This window comes from Molothrus ater, chromosome Z, assembly GCF_012460135.2.
Source record: "Molothrus ater isolate BHLD 08-10-18 breed brown headed cowbird chromosome Z, BPBGC_Mater_1.1, whole genome shotgun sequence".
Taxonomy (NCBI): Eukaryota; Metazoa; Chordata; class Aves; order Passeriformes; family Icteridae; genus Molothrus; species Molothrus ater.
The window spans coordinates 34,340,371-34,362,819 of record NC_050511.2 but is presented as its reverse complement, the minus strand read 5'-3'; the positions used below and the strand labels follow the sequence as shown (position 1 = coordinate 34,362,819).

Sequence of the window (22,449 nt, the reverse complement as noted above, 5' to 3'; positions counted from 1 at the left end):
TCTCAGGAATGAGAGAGCTGGCAGTAACTATGCATGGCAAACCTCAATTGATACAGAAGGAAAAAATATTATCCCTCACAGTGTCCTCTTCTTTTATCCCCAAGCTTCTGTGCCGCACTGCAGCAGCTAAACTAAGCAATGGCCTAATTGGAGTTAAAATTCAGATGAACAAGCTAAACCTAAAGAAGCACAGACACATGAACAAATGACCATATGGAGGTAAGGTAGGGCTTATCTTTGGTCATGTATGGAAAACTATAGCAAAAATATCTTTGGCCTTCATCATTAGGAATTATTTGTGGTATTTTCAGAGGGGACTTCAATTGTAGGAGGAGACAATGTCATTTAAAAAAATAATTTTATTTTTTCCGTACTTAGTATTAAAATAATCTGGAATGCAAGTTGAGCTTGACAGAAAGCAGAAACCAGCAGTTCCATCAGTAATATTTAGACACTACTGCAGTTCTTTAAGTTTTGAGAAATTTCATCAATTTTGGATACAAAAGCAAAACTCCCCATACAGTAAGAAATGTAAAATTACAAGTCTAATCTCATCAGGCACAAAACTGAAGTTTCCCTGAGAAGATGTAATTACAAACTAGTGTATAAACTTCATATCACAATATCAGGGTGCTTTAAGAATACAAAAGATTTGAATTCTTTGATACTCCATGCTGAAGACAAAATTTTCAGGAGGATTAAGAATTACATGTAACAGAACTGCAGCAAACAGATCTAAGTAAAATGATAACAGCTGGCTTTGCATATCCCCTTTTGCATAGCTTTTAGATAACTTCTAATGTTATATTCCTGAGATCTTTTAGTATTCAGTATGAAGTGCAGTCCAGCTGCTTTGTACCCCACCCCTTCATCTTTCTCTTCCAGTTAGCATTCATTACATTCATGGAAAAAAAAATTTGAGAATAACCATGAACAACATGCACTTTCTATGCCTTAAAACAGTTTAGCCAAAGAAAGACCATTAATTATACCTTCTAGATAATAAATATTCCAAATAGTTGGCTTTCTTGCTGATTTTGTACCTAAAGCTCCAAACTTCAGTGTGCCACAAGGCATACTCAAGACATGTTTTCTCCCTCTCGTCCATGGACAAGGCAGGGCATGAGCAGCACTAGACCAACATGGTGAGAGTCCTTATACCCATTATCAGCATCACCACGACTGCTGTAAAACGTTAAAGTATGTAGCAGTAGAGTATCTGTACTTATGTTTCCCAACAGAAGCACACATCTCAGTTCTTTTGCAGATACAGGGCTTTGTGTCGCAAATACTCTTCCAAGCATTTCACTGCAAAAGGGTCGACATCAGTGTCAAACTTATTAGCAAATAAGTGGTGGTTCCGTAGCATCCAGTTCAAGTCTCCTACTCCAAAAACACACACAGAGCGAATGTGAACTCCACTGCATGGTGGGTAGGGTGCACCTTTGGACACATCACCTTCAAAGTACTGCCACTTGACAAACCTGGCCAGGGCATTCATGTCAGAAACGTCGTACTTGTCACTGGAAGAGAACGCGCCTGGGACTTCAGGGATTCTCTGAATTGTTGCCCACAGGTACTCATCTGGGCTGTAAGTATCTTTTGCCCACTCAATGAACTTAAGTATTTTGCTGTTTTCTAGTACATATTCTACAAAGCTCCTGCTAACTACAAAATAGGCACTGCCAGAAAAAACTGGAGTACTGAGAGGTGGTAGTTGTTTGTCTATGCCTGTGTTCTTTATTTTACCATCAATAATCTCATGGTGTTTCTTCCACCTTACTTCTTTATAAACAGGCATTTTTTCTGTTTCCAAGCTGTTTTCACCCTTAAGGGCTTTTAATTTCTCTACTATTTCCTTGTTGGTCTTTATAGGAAAGTCCATACCACATAGGTTTATTAGGTATTTCCAGTTTGAACTTCTTCTATGGAGATCTTTCATGCAGTTAATGTCTGCCTGCACTCTGCTCCACGAAGCATATACCACACTCTCTAACTGGCTGGAAATAAAGACATTATCAAAACATGAGACTATTCCCTTCACAGCAGCAAAAAAGGATTCTGGAGACTTTTTGTCTACATGAATGCAGTAAAAATTCTGTGGAGCATAGATTGATCTTAGAAGTCTATCAAGCATCTCAATTTTGTGATAAACCACTATTGAGTAAGCAATTGGAAATTCTGCTTCTTCGTTACTGAGAGGTTCCATAATGTATTTCCTAGTCTTGGTGAAGGAGGCACAGTCTGCAGTCATGTTAATATAATCATCTGTTGTTAGTCTGGGGCGCTTCTTAAATGACACTGATAATGCCTCAAGCTGTACCTTTTGTATTTCTTCTATATCCCCCTCAATAATCTTGGTGCAGTTAACATCGCTAATAGGATCTTCTTTTGTTAGCTCCAGATGTCTCCGGTTTAGGAAGTCTTCTTTCTGGTTAACTTTCAAAACTGAAATTATTACTAAAATGAGAGTTAGACCCAAGAAAAGCCTGAAGCGTGAGTTGTAACAAAACCGTAATTTCCTCTTCAGCATTTCAAATACCAGGTAGCTTTGCAGGGCTAAAAAAAATGTCCTCTTCTCTCTTCATATGAGCTTCAACAGCTTCAGAAAAAAAATTTTGTTTCTCAGGAATTTGGCAAGTTTTTCAGGGAAATGGAAGGAAAAATCCTAAACCAAAATGGAATATGATGGTCATTGTTAGACTAAAAGGTTTCTTAAAAAATTAGTGATTAATAATTACACTTTTATTTAATGACAGTAGAAAGCTGAATAGTTCAGCCAAAAATATTCTGTTGAAAATTAAAAATTAATGAATAAATTTTTTATAGAAAAACACTGGGAGAAGCATACAGTTTTCATGAAACTTCCACAGTACTAATACTAAAAACTGAAGTTCAGTAAGAAAACAGAGCTGATTCATCTGCATTTAAAACAAAATTGAAGTCAGATACACTACTGAGAAGCAAATATTTCTTCTTAATTCGTGCTTTAGAGCTTGACAAGAATGTTTAATACCCACTTCAGGGTTGACATAGATTTCTTTATCATTAAGACTTACCACTCACTTCCTGGATGGCAGTCATGCTTTAGTTCTCACTGGCAAAGAAGTCCCTGCAGCCTTTTGAGATCTTTATGTGAGACAGTCCTTTAACATCCTTCATATGAGCTTAGAAATACCACCAGGGAAGAGCTGATGAGAAGGGTGAGGGAAAAAAAGTTACTACAGCAGGGCACCTGAGTTTTCAGAGTTGTGAGAAAAACTGTTACTGAATTGCTGAAATAGGTTTATAAGGTAAAAGGCAATACTTATGACCTGTATCTCAAGCTGATTTGTATCAAGTCACTGCAAGTGCACTAATCTAAGTGCACAGCAGTATTGCATTACCATCATTTAAACACAATTGTTTATAATATTCAGCAATTACTTTTATGTGGAGGCATGCTGCAATGCTGGATTGCAACAAGATTTCTAGCCAATTTTATTTTCTACTTTACTGCACAAGCACTAGATAATTTTTGTTTGTTAGTTCTGTTACTCTTGAAGTACCTTTTTTTCTGTTTCAGTACCATGTGAACAGAATCACTGCAGTTGTGCAGCAGCTACAGCTGTAGCTGTTGAGAAAGCTGCACTCTAGAACTGTATCACAGAACTCTGTGTCTTTTTTTTCTTTTTTTTTTAAGTACTATCTCATGCAGGTAAAATGATCAAGAACAGGATATCCTTAAATAACTTACACTGCTACTCAGATGCCACTTCTAATCACAAATTCACTGCCTAATAATTTAGTGCAGGTTTAAATTTCAAACCAGCTTCTAATTGCAAAAGCCCACACAGTTTACAGAAAATGTCTTCCAAAATGTAAATCTGTAAGTTTATAAAATATAAAGTACTTGAGAGATACAAGGCTTCTTACACTTTTACTACTTTCAAAAAAAAAAGATAGTGCCTCAGAATAACTTTTTTAATAGCTCTAAGAATAACAGCTACTCATAAAAACTGGGAAGAAACTCTGTTTAAGAAAAATAAGTGTATATTGTGTCCACTGCTCTGTTTTGCCATAGGTTGTTCAGTGTTAAGAATTTCCTTTTCCGCCCTATTTTCTTTAAGCTACCCCAGTATCATTTTAATTGCTAAACTGTGGCTCTTAAGATGCTACTTGCAGATCTCAGGTGCATTTAAGAAACTGAGGCATGGCATAACAGAGTTTTTAATCAGTAATGCTGCCCGGGATGCACTACACATTGGTCCACCACTTTGCCCATGACACTGCAAATTGACTGGGGGAAGGAGCAGGTGGGAGGAAGTGTGGAACACTGCACAAGTGTGTAGCACAGCTGTGAGAATCAGGAAGTACTATAGTCAAATATTTTGTATTTCAAGCCAACAGCAGGCAGAGACCACAAACTAGACACAAATTTATCACTAACAACATCATATCACATAGTTTTATTTACTCTGAAGTGTACTTAGTTTTCAGAATTACAACTGTAAGTACTCCATCCTGCATTTCTAATTTATTTTAAGGAAGGCAGACATTTGTTCAAAGAGTATTTTTCATGTACAGTGAAATAAAATTGGAAGAAAATTTAAAACTTAAAACTTAAGGGAAGTAGCCCAGTAAGCTAGCATGCAATTACAGCAGAAAGCACAGAGAGGGAAATTTTAACAATGAGGTCTTACACTTTTAATTTTAAAAAAAATTTAAAGGAAAATTCCAGAATTCTCTTTCAATTTGCACTGTGACATTGAACCCAACAACATAATTTAGAACATGTTTTAATATGCTTTGTAACTTATCACACACTTTTGTACTTGATGTCCTGATTGTTTTCACTAGTAAATCTAATCCTCCAAAAATAATATTCATTGCATATTAAATTAACGGAGGAAGGAGACTAAATATGTGATAGTGTCCATTGGGTATATAGATTCATAGGATGAAGCATGTGATACTGCTTAACCTTCAATTACTGTATTCTGCCTACAAACTTAAAAATTAAGACTTTTCTAGAACTTAAAGTGTTCTTCAAATACAGTTATATTTGTGATACTTTAGCTGATGGACATTGGAATCCTTTCTTTAGGCTGTTGGCACTATTATTTTATCCTATTCTTAGTTTTTTATAGGAGCACTAGCATTGAGAAATAACACATACTCAAGAAGATTACCAACCCATCACTGTTCCAGTGGAGGGAGATGATCTTGATTGAAACTGACCATGGCAGTCTTCACCTTCTAGAATAAAGCTTGCTAAGTTTTTCCTGCTCCCATTTTAGAATACAACTTAGTTGAGTGTAGGATAAAGAATCCCATTCAGAAAGACCTTGTATACCCAGCTGGGTGCAATTCCTCTATTGTTCAGAGCTCAGAATAATCAGAGCCGGCATTTTCATTATACCAAAATGAGAGATCTGCAAACATTTACACATTAACATGGCTCTTATCTTTATGTGGAATTTTTTTCCCTGTAAATTTCTCTCACTGGCATGTTTCTTCCTCAGGCCAATTTTAACAGTAAGTTACTATTTGTTTATGCTCACAATTTCAAAGTCCTAAAATATGATCATATCCCATTCACAAAAGCTGATCTTTACAGGGTAAGATCTGTTGCCTTTCATTTATAATACACCTAACACATTTACTGAGCCTAGAACACTCAATAGTTTAAGACTGCATTCAGTTGAGCTTTTAACATGACTAAAGCTTTAGCTCTGCACAGCCTTAGTGCACATACTAGAGAATTACCTTGTCAGAGGCAGCACTTTCCACTGTGGGAGAGGTGGAGGAAGGTTTGCGCTTGGAGGGAGACCAGAGCTGGTGTGGAGGTTTTGTGCAGACAGGCTGGACTGGAGCTGCTGGTCCTACAAATGAGGATGCTTGTGAGGGTGCACAGCCAGCACAGGTCATGGCTACTCCAGCAGCCAGGACACCAGCCTCTGGCCACTGGCACAGCACCACCTCTGCGGCTGCACCGCGCCTCTGCTCTGGCACCATGATGTGCTGCGGGTGGAAGGAGCCACCCCACTCCCATCTCTGGCACCCACGCATTCAGCCAGGAGGGGTGCAACAACAGATCCAACCAGATGGGCTCTGGGGAGCTCTCCAGCCAGTGGGGCCATGAAGATGGATTTGCTGGGAAGTCCTAACACTTTACAAAGGCATATCCAGAATGCTTCAAAGCACTCACATCAATTGTAGTCACTACAATTACCATGTTTCCATTCAGATGCAGTTATGCAGAACATTCATTCTGATGAGGAAGTGATTTTCAAAGCAGTAAGCAGCTTGTATAAACACAAACATGCATAAACACAAAGAGAGATTTCGTGGACTTCGGTGTCATCTGCAAAGATCTGCCAGACACAGGAGTCATTTACTCAGCTTTCCATAACACCAAGCAGCACAATCTTGAAAGTAGACATGCTATAAATGAATCAAAGAACTCATACTTGTTCTGTTAGGTAGTGTTGAGTCTTGGGTCTTAGTGAAAATGAGAACTGATCATAAGCCACGTAGTTGGGCTACCATAAGCCTTTATGGGACTCTTAATTCTGTAATCATATGCAGCAGGGTTTCACGTGGGCACAGCTGTCTGCAACACTCTGTAGGAGTAAAAGCTTTTCCCTCAGAGTTGCTCAGGAAAACAATAAAAAAGGGAAAATACACTCCCTTTTTACAGAAAAAAACCCTAACACATTTAAAGTTCTTTGTCAACTTGGAAGACAGCTTTAAACAAAACTCCACACATGACTAGTACTGCTACATCCACCACTACATGGAAATTAAATACTGAGAGTAGCTAAAAGTAGACAACTGTTTTTTCAGAGCTAAAAAAAAGATGAAAATAAATTCGAACCTCCAGGTTATCTGAAGATACTAAATTCAATTGTTAGGAATCTTACGCTCTAAAATATTTCTGCTTCAAAAAATGAGTAACACTCGCATGAACATACACTCTGTGTAGATTGTAAATTGAAAAAGCAGTCAGTTTTACTAGCCTTTCTAGTACTCTCTTATATTACTGTATCACAGAAACCTTCTGCAGAACAGTTCAAAGCCTTATGACTATTTCCAATGTTGTCCGTCCTTAGAGGCCCCACAGACAGAGCTAACAGTAAGGAATTTCAGCTAAGGAGAGTAAAGATGTTATGGCAAAGTCATTCAGTGACTTGTTCCTACCTCATGAAGCCTGTGACTCTTAGTATGGACAGAAAGATAGGTTTTACTTTAAGGTTACTAACACTGAAAGTATGAATCACAAAACAAAAAATAATGACATCTTTAAACTAATGCTGGCCAATTTAACATGCCAGAAGAACTGCCCGGTGTTCCTCAAGGTAATTTGTACACTTTGGCTACTTCAAGGTAAAACAGGCACCTAGTTTTTTCACAGTATTCTAAACTAGGACCTATAATCACCAGGAAGAGAGCAGTTGCTACTCTCCTCATGCCCACGTAAAAATTTTGCTCATTGCTGCCTTGTGACAATGCTGTATTTCATAACGGTACACACTGACAGTAAAGGTTATCTGTAAAACCTGAAGGGAGGCAGAAGTAAAAAGCTGTCAATTTTGAGTACTTGGATCCCTCTTCAAGCACTACATAGAAAATATTCTGAGATTTTTCTTTAGCCCTATGGAGAAGCCAGCATTTTAAAGCCATGCCTACAGTTATAGTTCATCAGTGAGCTAAAGAATCATCAGTGAACTTCCTGAGATACTCTATCACAGTTTTCCAAGATGAGGTTTCTGTTTGTTTTATTCAGTTCCTCTAACAGCACCACAATTATCCTATGTATAAAAATGCTGTGTATTACAAAAAGTGGTGTCTCTGGAGCTAAGAAGTAAACCTAACACTGAAAGTTACTTCACTTTTACTGCTGGGTAGGATACATTTCTGTAGCACTACATTTTTTCACCCTTTCTAAGAGAGAATTCTAGGTTGATAGTTGTTTTCCACTTTCAGGAGTTTATGAACCAGTGTAAAGGGAGAACTTAATTATGTTGAAATCCAAAGCAAAACTGAGAGAGATTATTAAAAAACCAAAATTAACTCTTTTAATAAGGCTACCAGTGGGTTTTCTAATATGGAAACAAAATTGGAGAGCAGGATTTTGCTCAATAAAGATAATATTTTCAGCAAATAGACTGTAAATCTTTAGCTTGTATGTTTGCCTTGCATTTGGTTTATGTTAGAAAAGAAGGTAGACTTGGCAAAAGTATTAATCAGGTTTTTTAGCAATTTTTGGCTCTTCTGGCCTCAGGAAGTGAGTATTACTCCACATAACTCAAATTCTGTACGAAAGGCATTATGCTGGTAATTGGAAGAAACTATAGGAAGAATAGCTAATCATTGAGGACAGAAAATATTTTCTTTTGTATACACCTACTTTCAAAAGCAATCTAAGTGATCTCCAACTTGAGCTACAAATACTGCACTATTTTTCACAAAGATTTTTAAGTTGAAAGACAGAAAAGCTAGACTTGTCCCCTCTTCTCTTACTACCATTTCTGAATCTCATTCTGTGGTCAAATACCTCATATTCCATTAAAATTACATTTAAAATAGCAGACTCCAAAATGGCAATTCCCTCCTGCTGCCACTCCTCCTTTTTCCCACAAAGAAGTCCACTTTTCTCAGCAACGCTGAAAGAAGGCAAAGTGCCAGAGCACAACTGAGTCTCCTGTCAGCCTTCTTTCTCAGTCCTCTCACCCAACCTGGGCCACAAAAAACTATTTACAACCTTCTAAACAGCTTTTTTTTTTTTTTTTTTAATTCTGACCGAAAAGAACTTTTTTCAGGGTTTTCCCAGTTACACTGAGTTAGAGAGAAAGAGAGAAAGCACCACAACCTACGACTGCAACACCTCAGGAGCATCATGAATCCTAAACCCTGTTAGGGCTCGCAGATTTCCCACCAAGCCGACAGCCTGCCCGGGGTTCCCTGCATGCACTGCCGCGGGAAAAGGCGAGCGGAGGAGGGTCCGAAGGCAGACTGGCAGAAAGCGGGGAAACAAAACAAACAAAGAAAAAAGAAGGTGTGACAGGGAAAAAGCAAGGGAAGAAGGGGGAAAGCGAAATAAGAAGAACGGGGGAAAGAAAGAAGAAGAAGGACATAAGAGGAACCAAAATGAGAGGGGAGAGGGAAGTTGGGGAGAGGGAAGTTGGGGCGGGGGGGGGGGGGGGGGAGTGGGGAGAGAGAGGAGGGGATGGAGGGAGAGAGAGGGAAAGGGGTAAGGAAAGAAAAAAGAGGTGGGGGGAAAAAAGAAGGAAAGAAGGGGGGGAAAAAGGACAGAGACGCAACAGATACGTCTCCCTGCCCTCCAATGCAGCACCTGCCCGACGATACGGCGGCTCCTGGAGTAATACTGCGAGTGTCCGCAGGGTACGGCGCCCGGGAAGAGCGATGCTCCAGACCAGCCCGCACTGCCGCCCGCTCCGGGACCGCTCCCGGTACGCCCACAGCGCCAGGTGCGGAGCAGCCCAGGGGCAGGCACGGAGCCCGGCCCCCTCCCCGGCGGGCGCGGCCCCGGCCGGCCTCCGGCCGCTGCCCTGGGCTGCGGGCTCCGCCCGGTCCCCGCCCGGCCCCGCGCCCCTCCCGGCACCCCCGCGCGGGTGCTGCCGGCCCGGCCCTCCGCGGCGCCGCGGCCGCGCCCAGCCTCCCGCCCCTGCCTCCCCGCCTGGCCCCGGGCTCACCCACACGGAGCCCTCGGCAGCGCTTGTTTGTCCTTTTGGTTGCTTTCTTCACCGCTGCGGTACCGGTAACGTTGGAACAACTCCTCTGCGGCTCATGGGTTCGAAGGGCTGTCTCGTGTTCCCAGCCCCAAACGACTGCGCACCCAGCGGCGCTGGGGGCCGGGTGCCCGGGGGCGCTGGGCGGGCTCGGGGTGGTTGTAGCAGCCTGGCTGAGCGAGGAGCCAGCGGGACCGGGGCTCCTGCGGCCGCACTGCGCGGCCCGAGAGTCGCCTGGTGCTGCACGTGGGCTTACAAGAGCTCTGCGAGGGAGCATGGAGCGACGGAAGAGAGGGTGGGGGGAAAGGGGAGCAGATATGACTGGGAAGTGGTGCACGAAACTTGCAGCGGTGAAGAGTAAGACGTGTCTAGGCAGAGTGTGAAGACTCAGATTTCTTGTTCGCTTTGTCACTTCAAATATCTGTCGGACGATAAACATAGTCCACAGGGTTTGGAGAGCTGTGAAAGATGAAGGTGGAGCTTAGGGGAAAGCCCCTTATTATTTTAACGAAGTACTTTGAAAGAAAACAGAAAATTAAATTTCAAGGAAATAGAAAGTTCAAAGAGAGCGTGTGCCTCATTGAAAAACCCCAAGTAGTGCAGCCTGCAGCAGCTTGAACAGTCTTACAGAACTCCCCAAAAATCCTTACGCATCAGCATTATTTGACGTGTAGCTTTATTTGGCAGCTGGGGACACACTTAATGGAATTGTCTCCTGGCCATTTCTCATTGCAGTCGTGAGATTGTACTGAGAGGTCTCGCATCTGCACTGATAAGAGACTGGAAGCTAACAAGAAAATGAGATAGCTTTCTAGGCTCTTACTAGTACACACTCCCAGCAGAAGAGGGAATTGTGTCCACCCATCAGATCCATCCACATGGGTCAGACAGCTTATTTTAGGAATGGACTGCCAAGATCTCAAATTTTCATCATCATGTTGTCAAGATAATGTTTAATGTGTATATATATATATATATATATATATATATATATATATGTATATGCATGCTGGGTAAAGAATTAAAAAGTGTGTAAAGAATTAAATATTAAAGTGTGTAGCTGTATGCCAGCTTGACAGTTCTCCCTTTTTCCCCTTTTCCTGACAGACGGGAGTGGGGGGAAAGCTGGTTTTCTACTGTGTCTATTATTTACAGGCTTGAATTTCTTGTTCACTTCTGATTGTTCATGGAGGACCAAGCCAAAAAGGCCTTTTATCTGTAAATCCAGCAGAGGATGATAAGAGAAGTTTCTAGCAGGAGACAGAAATCTAGGAGAGGGGGCAAGATTTCCTATTAGTTTTCCCCATGAAGAGTAATGTTTTACAATTACTCATAATTTATGATTATAGGCAATGACTGTCTTTTGTTTGTGTTCCATGTAAATAAGAAAAATAAATCAAAACATAAATAAATTTGAGTATCTGTCTTCTTGCTAAACTGCCTGCAAAAGATCACAGTATTGCAATTGCAGTACAAGCCGTAGAGCTGAACACCAGTATTCTTAAGAGAATGAATTGGGTAAGCTTTAGGGGCAGATGTTTGCTCTCACTGTTTTCCATCCACCCTGCCCTAATTACTTAAAGAGCTACAGATGCAAAGGTGTCTGATGCAAAACCTCCAACTAGAGTTGCTATGTATTGGTGCAATAACAAAGTACTGTCTAACAAGTACTTCCTATGGAGAGAAAAAAAAAAAGGGCATTAAAGTAATTACTGCATGTAATGATTTCAGGTAGAGGACTGAAGTTAAGAAGTCTGTTATTCTCTGGTTTTGGCACAAGTAAAATAGGGAGTTCATTGACATAATTACAGAGGTTGTGATCCTTGGCTGACCATGCTGGCAGAGACCCATCATGTTTTTAGTGCAGCTTTGTGACATTTCAAGAACTGTGTTTCACGTATGTTTCTATTTATGGATAGTGTTTGTTAGCTGTTCCTGAAAAAAAAATGATGAAATGGGTTTGTGCCTGGTTTTTACTCTTCCAACCTTGAGTCTGGAATATGAAGATGACAGGGTCCACAAGCTGCACTTTCTTCCATGTGATGGGCCAGTGACAGATGTATGTAGGGCAGCTGTAAAACAAAAGAAAAAAAGTACGTTTTTCACAATTTGGAATTACTGACAGATAAAACAATAGAAAAAGTGGAACTTAGAGGCAAAATAAAGACAAAAGTGAACAAAAAGCAAGTTACAAATATGGGAAATTTAAAATACATAAATGATTTTTCTGTGAATTTTGATTGGTTTGAATGAAATACTGATTGATGAGGTAAGACTAACAACCCAGTGAGAACAAGGACATACAAACAACCTTGAGAAAGTTTCAAAAATAGTTTTCTGTGCATGGCTAAACTTACGTAGTTACGGTGCAGGAGAATACAGCTTAAATGAATTTTGAATAAGGAGCACAGCTATCTCACAGATATGCTTTCTAATTTGATATTAGTATCTCATTTGTAATTTGACAGCTGCCTCCAGGATTTTAGGCTTTTTCTTGGAAAACATAAAGTATACAAAATGTTTCTAAATACCTTAGATTTTTTATGCTATGTAAAAAGTTTGAGTGGTAGGGAATTTTTTAAACCTCATGCTTGCTGCTAATTCTTGTAAGTTTACTAGTTTTAAGGAAGTAAAGTTTCCTTTTTCTGGAAAGTCAGACAGCGGTCTAGCATTTTGTAATAAGACCTTCCGTATTAACCTTTGTAAAAAATTACTTGTCTTAATTTTTCTGTCATCTAAGTGTAACCCAGATATCTATTTCTTCTGATAATTCAGACCTAACATTAGAAAGAGGCAAGGTCCTAATATCTATCCACAGACAGACAGAGGACCCTAAACTCAGTTTTGAATCCTGCTAGGGCATGAAGGTTTCTTCATAAAGAGAGTGTGATCTTACTGCATTAGCCTTCTCTAAGGAAAGAGTTGCTTCAATCCAGGAGTTTTTATTATGTTCTCCATAAACATCCCTAGCAACATTTACCTTTGTTGTAAAGTTTATGAGACATAATGTTCTTGTCCTAGATTCCCAATTCTGCTTGCTCTGTACCTGAGTAGGGGAAAAAAGTAATCTTCAATTTGGAGACGAACTCTTGAAGCCTGAGCCTCCACATAAATTGGGGGTGGGGGCGGAGTGTGCCAAAAATGCGAACACTGTGTGCTGAAGTCAAAGGTCCAAAGAAGATGATTGTAGCTGCCAAAACCATTTAAACAAAAAATATTGTCTGACAGAAGGAAGACATGTCAACCCATTTATCTTGGTTTGAAAATAAAGAAAAGCATGTCTAAAGCACATTGCAGTGTGCTTTTCTTTGGAACGAAATGTCAACTGATGTGGGTCAGTCTTAATTTGTAGGGACAAGAGGGGCTCATGCTTAAAGTTCATTGGGGAAGGTCATGTTTTCTTCCTCAGACTATGTGTAATGCATATTTCACTTTATTTGTTGTGTCCTTACACAGAATTCTGATACTGTTTGAGAGGCAAATTTTTCAGGTAAGTTTAAAATAAGTTTCATATGAATAGACTATGTCAGTACTGCATGATCAAGGACATGCTAGGACAAATTTCTTCCAAGACACTAGTTGGTTACCACTAATTACAGAATGAAAAATAATATGGAGTGGATTGCAACCCTGAGTTGCCAAAATTACTGTAAAACATACACTGGGTAAAATAGGGGCCTCTTGTCTTACCACTGTGGTGGATTTGACCTTGGCTTGCTGCCAGTTGCCTACCCAGCTCTCTTAATTTTCTTTCTTCACAGAATAGGATTAGAAAACAAGATGGAAAAGCTCATGGATTGGAATAAAGCCAGAGAGATTACTCACCTGTTACCATCATGGTCAAAACAGACTCAACATGGGAAAGATTAATTTACTGTCAATTAAAAGTAGAGTGCAATGGTGAGAGGGAAAAAAAGGGACAAAACTAAAACCACCTTCCCCTTAGTCACTCTGGCTTCTTCTCAGGTTCAGCTTCACCCCTTCATTTCTTACTCTTCCTACTTCTTTCCTCCTGAGTGCTGCAGGGGCATGAAGAATGATGATTGTCAATGTCAGTCCCATAACTGCTCCTCTCTGCCAGTCCTTCATCCTGGTGCTGGTTTTCCCTTTCATGTCCTTCACAAACTGCTCTAGTGTGGATCCTTTCAATGGACTACTGTCCTTCAGGGACAGACTGCTGCAGCATGGGTTCCCGCCCCCAGGTAGCTGCTCCTGCTGTGAGCCTCCTCCTGAATGAGCTTTCTACTGTCTACAGCTTTCTCCAAAACACACACCCAGCTGCTCCTTATGAGATCTTCCATGGGTTGCCTGTGGTTATCTGTTCAACTGTGATCATCCGTGGGGTGCAGGGGGACAACCTGCTTCTCTATGTTCTTCTCCAGGGCCTGCAGAGGAACCTCTGCTCCAGCATCTGAAGCACCTCCCCCCCCCCCCCCCCCCCCCGCTTCATTGCTGGCACTGATGTCCATCGGGCTATTTTTCCCATATTTTTCTCACTCTTCTCTTTCACAGCTGCTGTAGAGTGGTTGTTGCACTTTTTGAAATATGTTATCACAGAGGTGCCAGCAGTGTCACTGACAGGTTCAGCGTTGGATAGCAGTGGGTCCATCTTGGAACTGTAAGGAACAAGCTGTGTCCCATACGGGGCATCTCCTGAACTGTTCTTGAAGAGGCCTCCCACCTCTTCCCACCAACTTTGCCAAATAAACCAAATTGAACCACTTAGATTATTTTTTGTTACTTGATCCAGTTAAGAAGTATGACTTGCTGATTTCACTGAAAAAGGTGAGAAGCAAGCCAGCTTCTACTATGACTGTTGAGGGAATTAATAACTCCTCCTGCAGACTGCTTTGGCAAGAGTGGTGAAAGCTCATTCTGGTGTAGCCTGGCAAAGACAGTATTTTAAGCAGAAGGGGAATCAGTCAAGGTCCTCCTAAGACACTAACAAATGAGTTTTTCAAATGAGAAAAACTTCAACCCTCTGAACTATTTCAAATTTTATTTATCAAAATTATATTTGTCTTAGAAAGTCCTCTCTCCCAAAGTAATAATAAATCACTACTGATATTATGTATATAACCATAAATAAGTACATACATATATGCAGATCTATGTGTATGTATATGTCAGGAATTCTGAACTAATGTTTGAATTGGTTTAACTTGTTCTCTACACTTTTGAAACATTTCACAAATTTCAGAGCTTGGTCTCACAATTGCTTACAGGTGGTCCAAGTGCAGACTTCTGAAAGGACTGCAGACTGTGTATCCGCAGTGGTCTGCTCAAGCCCTTCCTTTGAGTGTCTGTTGATGGTTTCACAAGTCAGCTTTTCCAGAGAAGTGTGTTTCATTTTTCCTTCTTTGCTTTATTGAAGCTGATGCCTTGGGTTTTAGCTTTCAAATTTTTCAGATTCTGTGCTGCTTAGGTGTGTAGCTCTGAGCTTCATATTAAGTGTTAGTAAGTTCTCTTCACAAGGTACGTAGACAAAACAATCCCTTTCCAGCCTGAGACCAAGGACAAGCCATTAAAAGTTTCAGGCCCAAAAGGTATAAACAACAGAGCACTGAAGATAGGGATAAGGAGGATGGAACTTCATAACCTGAAGCTGTAATTAGACAATTAACTATAATATGCAAATGGACCAAAAAAAAAGGTGTGAAATTTTGTGACTGGTCATCCATTTCCATGACCATTCTGGGTCCATCTTGGGTGTAACCCTGGCCAGGCTCTTGTACTGCCCAAGGTGTATCCATTGAGGCCTTCTAATAAATATCTACTTTATTCCTTTAACTCTGTCTAGTCTCTGTTCCAGGTTCAGCCTTTCAAGGCATCAAAGCTGTTGTTACAGCTGCATGGTGCGTTAATCTTGACTGGATGCCAGGTGCCCACCAAAGCTGCTCTATTGCTCCCTTCCTTAGCTGGACAGGGGAGAGAAAATATTAAAAAGCTTGTAGGTCAAAGAAGGGCAGGGAGACATTGCTCAGTAAGTACTGTCACAGGCAAAACACACCCAACTTGAGGAAATAAGTTTATTACTGATCAAATCATAGTAATGTAATGTTAATGAGAAATAAAACTAAATCTAAAAAACACCTTTCCCCTTACCTTCTTCCCATGATCAAATTCACTCCTGATTTTCTCTGTCTTCCCTCTGTAAGTGAGACAGGGAACAAGGAATGGAGGCTGTGGTCAGTTCATGTGTTGTTTCTGCCAGATTCCTCAAAGTCTGTCCCTGCTCCATTGTGGGGTCCCTGCCATAGGAGACAGTCCTCTATAAACTTCTCCATTGTGAGTTCCTCCACGATCTGCATATCTTTACGAACTGCCCCAGCATAGGTCCCTTCCACAGAGCGCAGTCCTTCAGGAACAGACTGCTCCATTGTGGGCCACCTGTGGGGTCCCGAGTCCTGCCAACAAACTTGCTCCAGTGTGGGCTTCTTTCCATGGGGTCACAGCCTCCTTCAGGCATCCACGTGCTCTGGTGTGGGATTCTCCATGGGCAGTAGGTGAGTATTTGCTCCACCATGGGCTTCCATGGGCTGCAGGGGCACAGCTGCTTCACTGTTGGTATAAGATCTATAGTTAATATGATTTCATGTTATATATAGTCTGGTATTGCTACTTGTAGACAGGAGAAAAAAAAATCTGTATCAACACTTTTTTCCAGCATATCCAAACATAAATGTTAGCTTAGGACCATGAACCTAAAGTTCCTTTAAATGGTATTTGTAAATTCTGTAAAAAATGCAGTATTTTTGTTATTTCTGGATTCTTTTTTCAGTTAGACTTTCACTGTATGTTATCTATTGTTATGGGTTCCTTTTTTATAGCAGGGTTGCTCTACTGGCATCAGCCGAAATCAAGATTTCAATTTTAAGGATATTTTTTTACTAAAACTTGTTGTGCAGGAAACAGAATGGCCTTCTCTGTCCCTCTGGCAGTCAGTTTCCATATAACATGTTCATAAAAGTAATGTATATGTGATTCCTGAGAAACTGCATGGAAGGATGAAATCTGAACACATGAATTTTCCAGTACTCCCATGGGAGTTCTTTTGTATCATGTCAATTGTGGATAAAATTCATAGTCTGATATTTTCCATCCCTGGACTAGGTGCTCCATTCCCTAAGGAAATAATAAACTGTGTATTTCCAAGTGTTGAGAATTGTTAGGATTAATAGCCTTGCATAGCACTTGAAGCTAAGGTACTTGAGGCCTTAGAGTGCAAGACCTGTCTGAGAGTAAACCTTTTGATAAAGCTAATGCAACCACCAAGCTAGATGAAAGTGGCAGATGCAATCAGAATGAAGCTAGGAACCAAGGAAACATTTCTAAGAGAACATGGTAATTTTTCAGACAAATGTCAGCCCAGCAACCAAAGTATAGCTGGGGTGTGTGGTCTGGAATGAGGGTCCCTCCTTGGACCACACAGCTCAATCTCCTCTGTATGTCAGATAAAGAAACAAGTTATTTACTCAGCAGATCGGTGGCCTGTCTCCTTCAGGCAGGAACCTAGGTCTGAGCCCTGTTGAGGTGGCATCTGCAAAATTCCTAACATGGACTAGGTGGCAGCTGCATAATTCTCACAACACAAGATTGCCTTTCACTTGTATATTTAGTAACTTGAATCTATAATAAGAATTGTCCCCTGGTATGTGATTCAGTTCTTTCCTTTTTGGGACTTTACTGTAAGCTCATCACACAATCATAAAAACTGCACATTACTATAAATTACAATGAGTTTATTCATACAGCTAGATGCAGTTGCCTGTTGAGTAGTTCCTAGAGTGGTGTACTGCAGCATAAGAGTGTAATTCATTTTTTATTAGGAATTTCATTTTTGTCCACAGACTTTTGAACATGGTGTAAATTCTTGGAAATGGAGAAATTTTATCAAAAAGGTGGATATTTCTGGGATGTGTATTTTATTGTACCTTTATACAATCTTTCACAGGGCCCTTTCCAAACTTGTCCTGTTGAATTTCTAGACGGCAGTTTCCAAATCTGTCTTGTTTCTTTATGTTCCCAGGAGTTAGTGGTTTGGTTATTGTTTTGCCCTGGAGGGTACATGTGGAGTCCTAATTACAGACTAGTCAATTTATGTCCTGCATTTCACCACTCCTTTATTTTTTTTTTCCTTAAGTTTTAATCTGTGTCTTATGTAAATGTTTTATTCAGGTTTGCCTGTCTCATGTCTGTCACAGACAGATACTGAACAAGAATTTCCCTAAGATATTAAGACTGCCTATAAAATTGAGGTCTCTTGTAAGAATTTCCTAAATTTCTTCTTCATACATGATACCTTTTAACAGTTTCATACTTTCTAAGTCAAGAATACTTAGTACCTTTCCTTAGTACAGTCTGATGAACATGTAGTTTCATTTATATATCAATTAATAATGTAATTTCAATATCCAGGACAAAACAAGTTTCTTCATGTTGTAGTTTAACCCCAGCTGGGAACCAAACCCCATCTAACCGCTTGCTTACTTCCTTACAGCATGATAGGGGAGAGGATCAGAAGGGTACAAGTGAGAAAAATCAAGGGTTGAGATAAAGACAGTTTAATAGGCAATGCAAAAACTGTGCAGATAAGCAAAGCAAAACCAAGAATTTGCTCCCCTCTTCCCATGGGCAGGCAAGTGTTCAGCCATTCCCGGGAAAGCAGGGCCCCATTTGAGAAATTCAAATGCCATCACTCCAAACATTGCCCCCTTTATTCCTCTTCTCTTGGGTTTATATGTTTAGCACGATGCCATGTGAACTGTGGTATCCCTTGGGTCAGTTGGAGTTAGCTGTCTCAGATGTGCCCCTTTCAACTCTTTGTGCCTGCCCAGCCAAATTGCTGGGGGGTGAGGAGCACAAAAGACCTAGACAGACACTGTGTAGGTGCTGCTCATGAAAACACCCCTGAGCTGCCAACACCGCTTCCAGCACAAATCCAAAACACAGTGCCATGCAAGCCAGTGGGAAAAAAAGCAGACTTCTCTCATTTTGGAGTTTTTTTTCTGGCAGCTTCAGTAAACCTTCCTGAGGGGCAAAATTCCTGATGGATCTCTCTGGGTTTTTCCATTGATCCTTTTATTTCTAAGCCTTGTATTATCATGTAGTGCTCTGATAAACCATAAGTGGTGGTGTTTTGTGGTATAAGTAAATATTCAAAAAAAGAAAATAACAACAACAACAAAAAAAGCAGTAAGTATTTATCTCTTGAGGATGAGTTACAGGCCAGAACATTGTCAAAACAAAGGGTTTAATTTCTTGTTATCAATACTGTACTTAGTCCTCAGAAGCAAAAGAATAAAAATAATGTGTCATTATTTTTAGCAAAAATGTGTTTCTAATGCAAACCAAGTCAAAAGAGGACTTTCTTGTATCTGTAGTTTATGTATGGATTTTCTTGTATCTGTAGTTTCTGAATTAAATAGAGAGGGAAGTTATTTCTTCAGGGAAGTGCTTTTAGGTTTACTGATTAAATGTTCTGCATAGATGTAGAGATTGCATTGCTGCAGTCATTGACATTAGTGTCCGAATCTTTTGCAACTTTTGCTTCTTGCAGCCACTTCCTGAATAATATTTCAAGATATGATCAAGACAATTTATGGTCTGAACAAAAAATATAGAAATATTAATTTAAATCTCAGAATGAGTTCCAACGTTGACAGTTTTGTTTCTTTGGTATACTGCTGCTGGTTTCTGTACGAAGCAGTGTATTGATAGACTATTCTGGGAAACTGGTCTGGTGCTCTCACAAAAATAAAGACACAAGCATGTGTCATTCATCCTATTACTCCTTTTGTATATACACATGGCAAGAGCTATGTTCAAAGAAAAAAAGATTTTAAGAAATCCTCATTCCCCCACAGCAAAATATTGCATTGCACATCTTCTAATTGTGAAGAGTCATAAAATGAAGTAGCAGATGGTTCATGGTAATAAAGCAAGTATGTTATAGGATCTTTTCTGTATCAGTCATGATTCTTCAGAAATTGGTTCAGGATCAAAAGTTGATTGAATAAAAATCACTATATATAATACCAAATAATGCACAGGAAATAATTACCTCAGCTTTGGAATTTATGAATAAAAATCACTTAGTTTTTACCAGTTTGAAACTGAAAAATCCATATTCCTGGGAAACATGTACATGGACAAATAGCCCACAGGAGCAAAACTGATGTGGTTTCATTATGATGAAAAAAACTGAAAACTGAAAAAGTGAAGTATAAAGGGAGGTACTCCTGTAATTTATTTTTACTTACACCATTATTGTTCAATTGATTTTTAAAAAATCTACTGATTATTTAAACTAACCTTCTGATTATTTATCTGAAATCAGAATTAGCTTGATCTTTAAGTACCCTTATGTCAGTCGATGCAATCTTTTTGGATTTCAGTAAAGCTTTCAGTGCTTTCTCCTAGAGGATCCTTCTGGACAAAATGTGTAGCCCACAGCTGGATAAACACATCATGGGATGGGTGAGCACCTGGCTCACAGGTTGGTGAAGTCCACAGAGGTTTAAAGTGAATTGAGTGACATCAGACTGGGAACCTGTCACTGGTGGGGTTGCACAGGGTGCCATCTTTGGCCCTGTGCTCTTCAGCATCTTCATAAATCACTTGGATGTAAGACTGGAAGGGATATTGAGCAAGTTCCCAGATGGTACAAAACTGGTAGGAGGTGTTGACTCCCCCAGGGGCAAGGAGACCCTGCAGAAAGAGCTCAACAAATCAGGGGTCTGAGCAATCACTAACCATATGAAGTTCAACAGGGGAAAGTGCTGGATTCTGCATCTGGGACAGGGCAACCCTGGATGTAGGGACAGACTGGGAATGAGATGCTGTAAGCAGTGCCATGGAAAGGGACCTGGGGGTCCTGGCAAGTTGAACATGAGTCAGCAGTAACCCTGTCCTGGGGTGCATCAGGCACAGCATGGCCAGCTGGGCAAGGGAGGGGATTGTCCTGCTCTGCTCTGAGCTGGGGCAGCCTCACCTCCAGTGCTGGGGGCAGTTTTTGGTGTTACAATATAAGAAAGACATGAAACTGTTAGAGAGTGTCCAAAGAAGGGTCACAAAGATGGTTGAAGGGCCTTGAGGGGAAGCTGTAAGAGGAGCAGATGAGGTCACTTGGTCTGCTCAGCCTGGAGGAGACTTGAGGACAGATTTCATTGCAGGCTACAACTTCTTCCTGAGAGGAAGAGGGCAGGCATGAGCTCTTCTCTGTGGACCCAAAGGAATGGCCTGAAGTTGTGTCTGGGGAGATTTAGGTTGGATAGCAAGAAAAGATTCTTCACCTAGACGGTGGCTGAGCACTGGAACAGGCTCCCCAGGGAGATAGTCACAGCACCATGCTTTACAAAATTTACTTGTTTCTTTGTTTCTAAATGCAACATTCTGGAGGATTTTGAGTTGTTGATTCAGGAGAGATGTGAAGAGTGAGGTGTCAGAAACAGGTAAGTGTGGTGGACTGGAAGACTAGAAAAAGTGTAACTGCATTTGCTGATGCTGTGTGTTATTTCACAGCTTCTCAAAGATTCTTCAAAATATATCAAACTTCTGGGTCATTCGGTATTAAGTCAGCAAGTCTGCTGACAACACCAATCTATGTGGTGTTATCAACACACTGGAGGGCAGGCTTGCCATCCAGAGGGACTTTGATAGGCTTGACAGGTGGGCCCATGCAAACCTTATGCAGTTTAACAAGGCCAAGCCAAGTGCCCTGCACTTGGATCAGGGCAACCCTAAACACAAATACAGGCTGGGAGGAGAATGGATTGACAGCAGCCCAGAGAAGAACTTGGATGTGTTGGCTGACAAGAAACTTTAAGTGACATAGCCACATGTGCTTGCAGCCCAGAAAGCCAACTGCATCCTGGGCTACAAAAAAAAGCAGCATGGCCAGCAGGGCAAGACGGGAGATTCTGCCCCCCTACTCTGCTCTTATGAGACCCCACTTGGGTCTGCATCCAGCTCTGGGGTGCTGCATCCAGCTCTTGGGGTGCTGCATCCAGCTCTGGGGCCCCCAGCATAAGGTCCTTTGGTAGCAAATGCAAGGGGGGCACTTAGATGATCAAAGGGCAGCAGCACCTCCTTCTGTGAAGGACAGGCTGGAAGAGGTGGTGTCGATCAGGCTGGAGAAGAGAAGACTCTGGAGAGACCTAAGAACAGCCTCTCAATTCCTAAAGCAGACTTATAAAAAAGGGTGAGAGTGACTTAAGAGGAATGTTTAGTGATAGGATGGGGAGTAATGGCTTTAAACTGTGGCAGTAATTCTTTACTGTGAGGCTGCTGAGGTGCTGAAACAGGTTGCCCAGAGAAACGGAATGCTTCATCCCTCTAAGGATTTAATGCTAGGTTGGATGGGCTCTGAATAATCTGGTCAAGTGGAAGGTCCCATGCTGGGGGCTGGAACTAGAGGATTTTAAAGGTCCCTTTCAACCCAAAGCATTTTATGAATCTAGGTTATTTCACAAGACAACAAATTCAGAAACGTACATTCTATTTAAAGGCCTAATATGGGCTGTAAACATTTATTACATATTTGGCATAAAAACAAATGTGTGGATCAAAACAGATATTTATACAGATTCTCTTCCATGGCTTGATTTCTTCTTAAAAGAAAAGGATGTTAGTTTGCTCAGTTGTTTTTTTGGGGTTTTTTTGGTTTTGGTTTTTTTTGTTTGGTTGGTTGGTTTTTTTTTTATATTCTTGGCAT

At 40.7% G+C, this 22,449-nt stretch overlaps 1 protein-coding gene across 1 annotated transcript; it reads right to left on the bottom strand.

Moving 5' to 3' along the window:
• Positions 1-341: 341 nt before the first annotated feature.
• Positions 342-9,426, bottom strand: GCNT1 (glucosaminyl (N-acetyl) transferase 1). Its single transcript, XM_036402562.1, has 4 exons — positions 9,338-9,426; positions 5,749-5,864; positions 3,060-3,191; positions 342-2,668 (listed from the first exon to the last, which is right to left on the bottom strand). The coding sequence occupies exon 4, from the start codon at positions 2,531-2,533 to the stop codon at positions 1,253-1,255; it is 1,281 nt and encodes a 426-aa protein (XP_036258455.1). The 5' UTR covers positions 2,534-2,668; positions 3,060-3,191; positions 5,749-5,864; positions 9,338-9,426; the 3' UTR covers positions 342-1,252.
• Positions 9,427-22,449: the final 13,023 nt, after the last annotated feature.

Bases quoted from the DNA above. Each gene is read 5' to 3' on its own strand.
- GCNT1 (XM_036402562.1), bottom strand. From the start codon at position 2,533: ATGCTGAAGAGGAAATTACGGTTTTGTTACAACTCACGCTTCAGGCTT.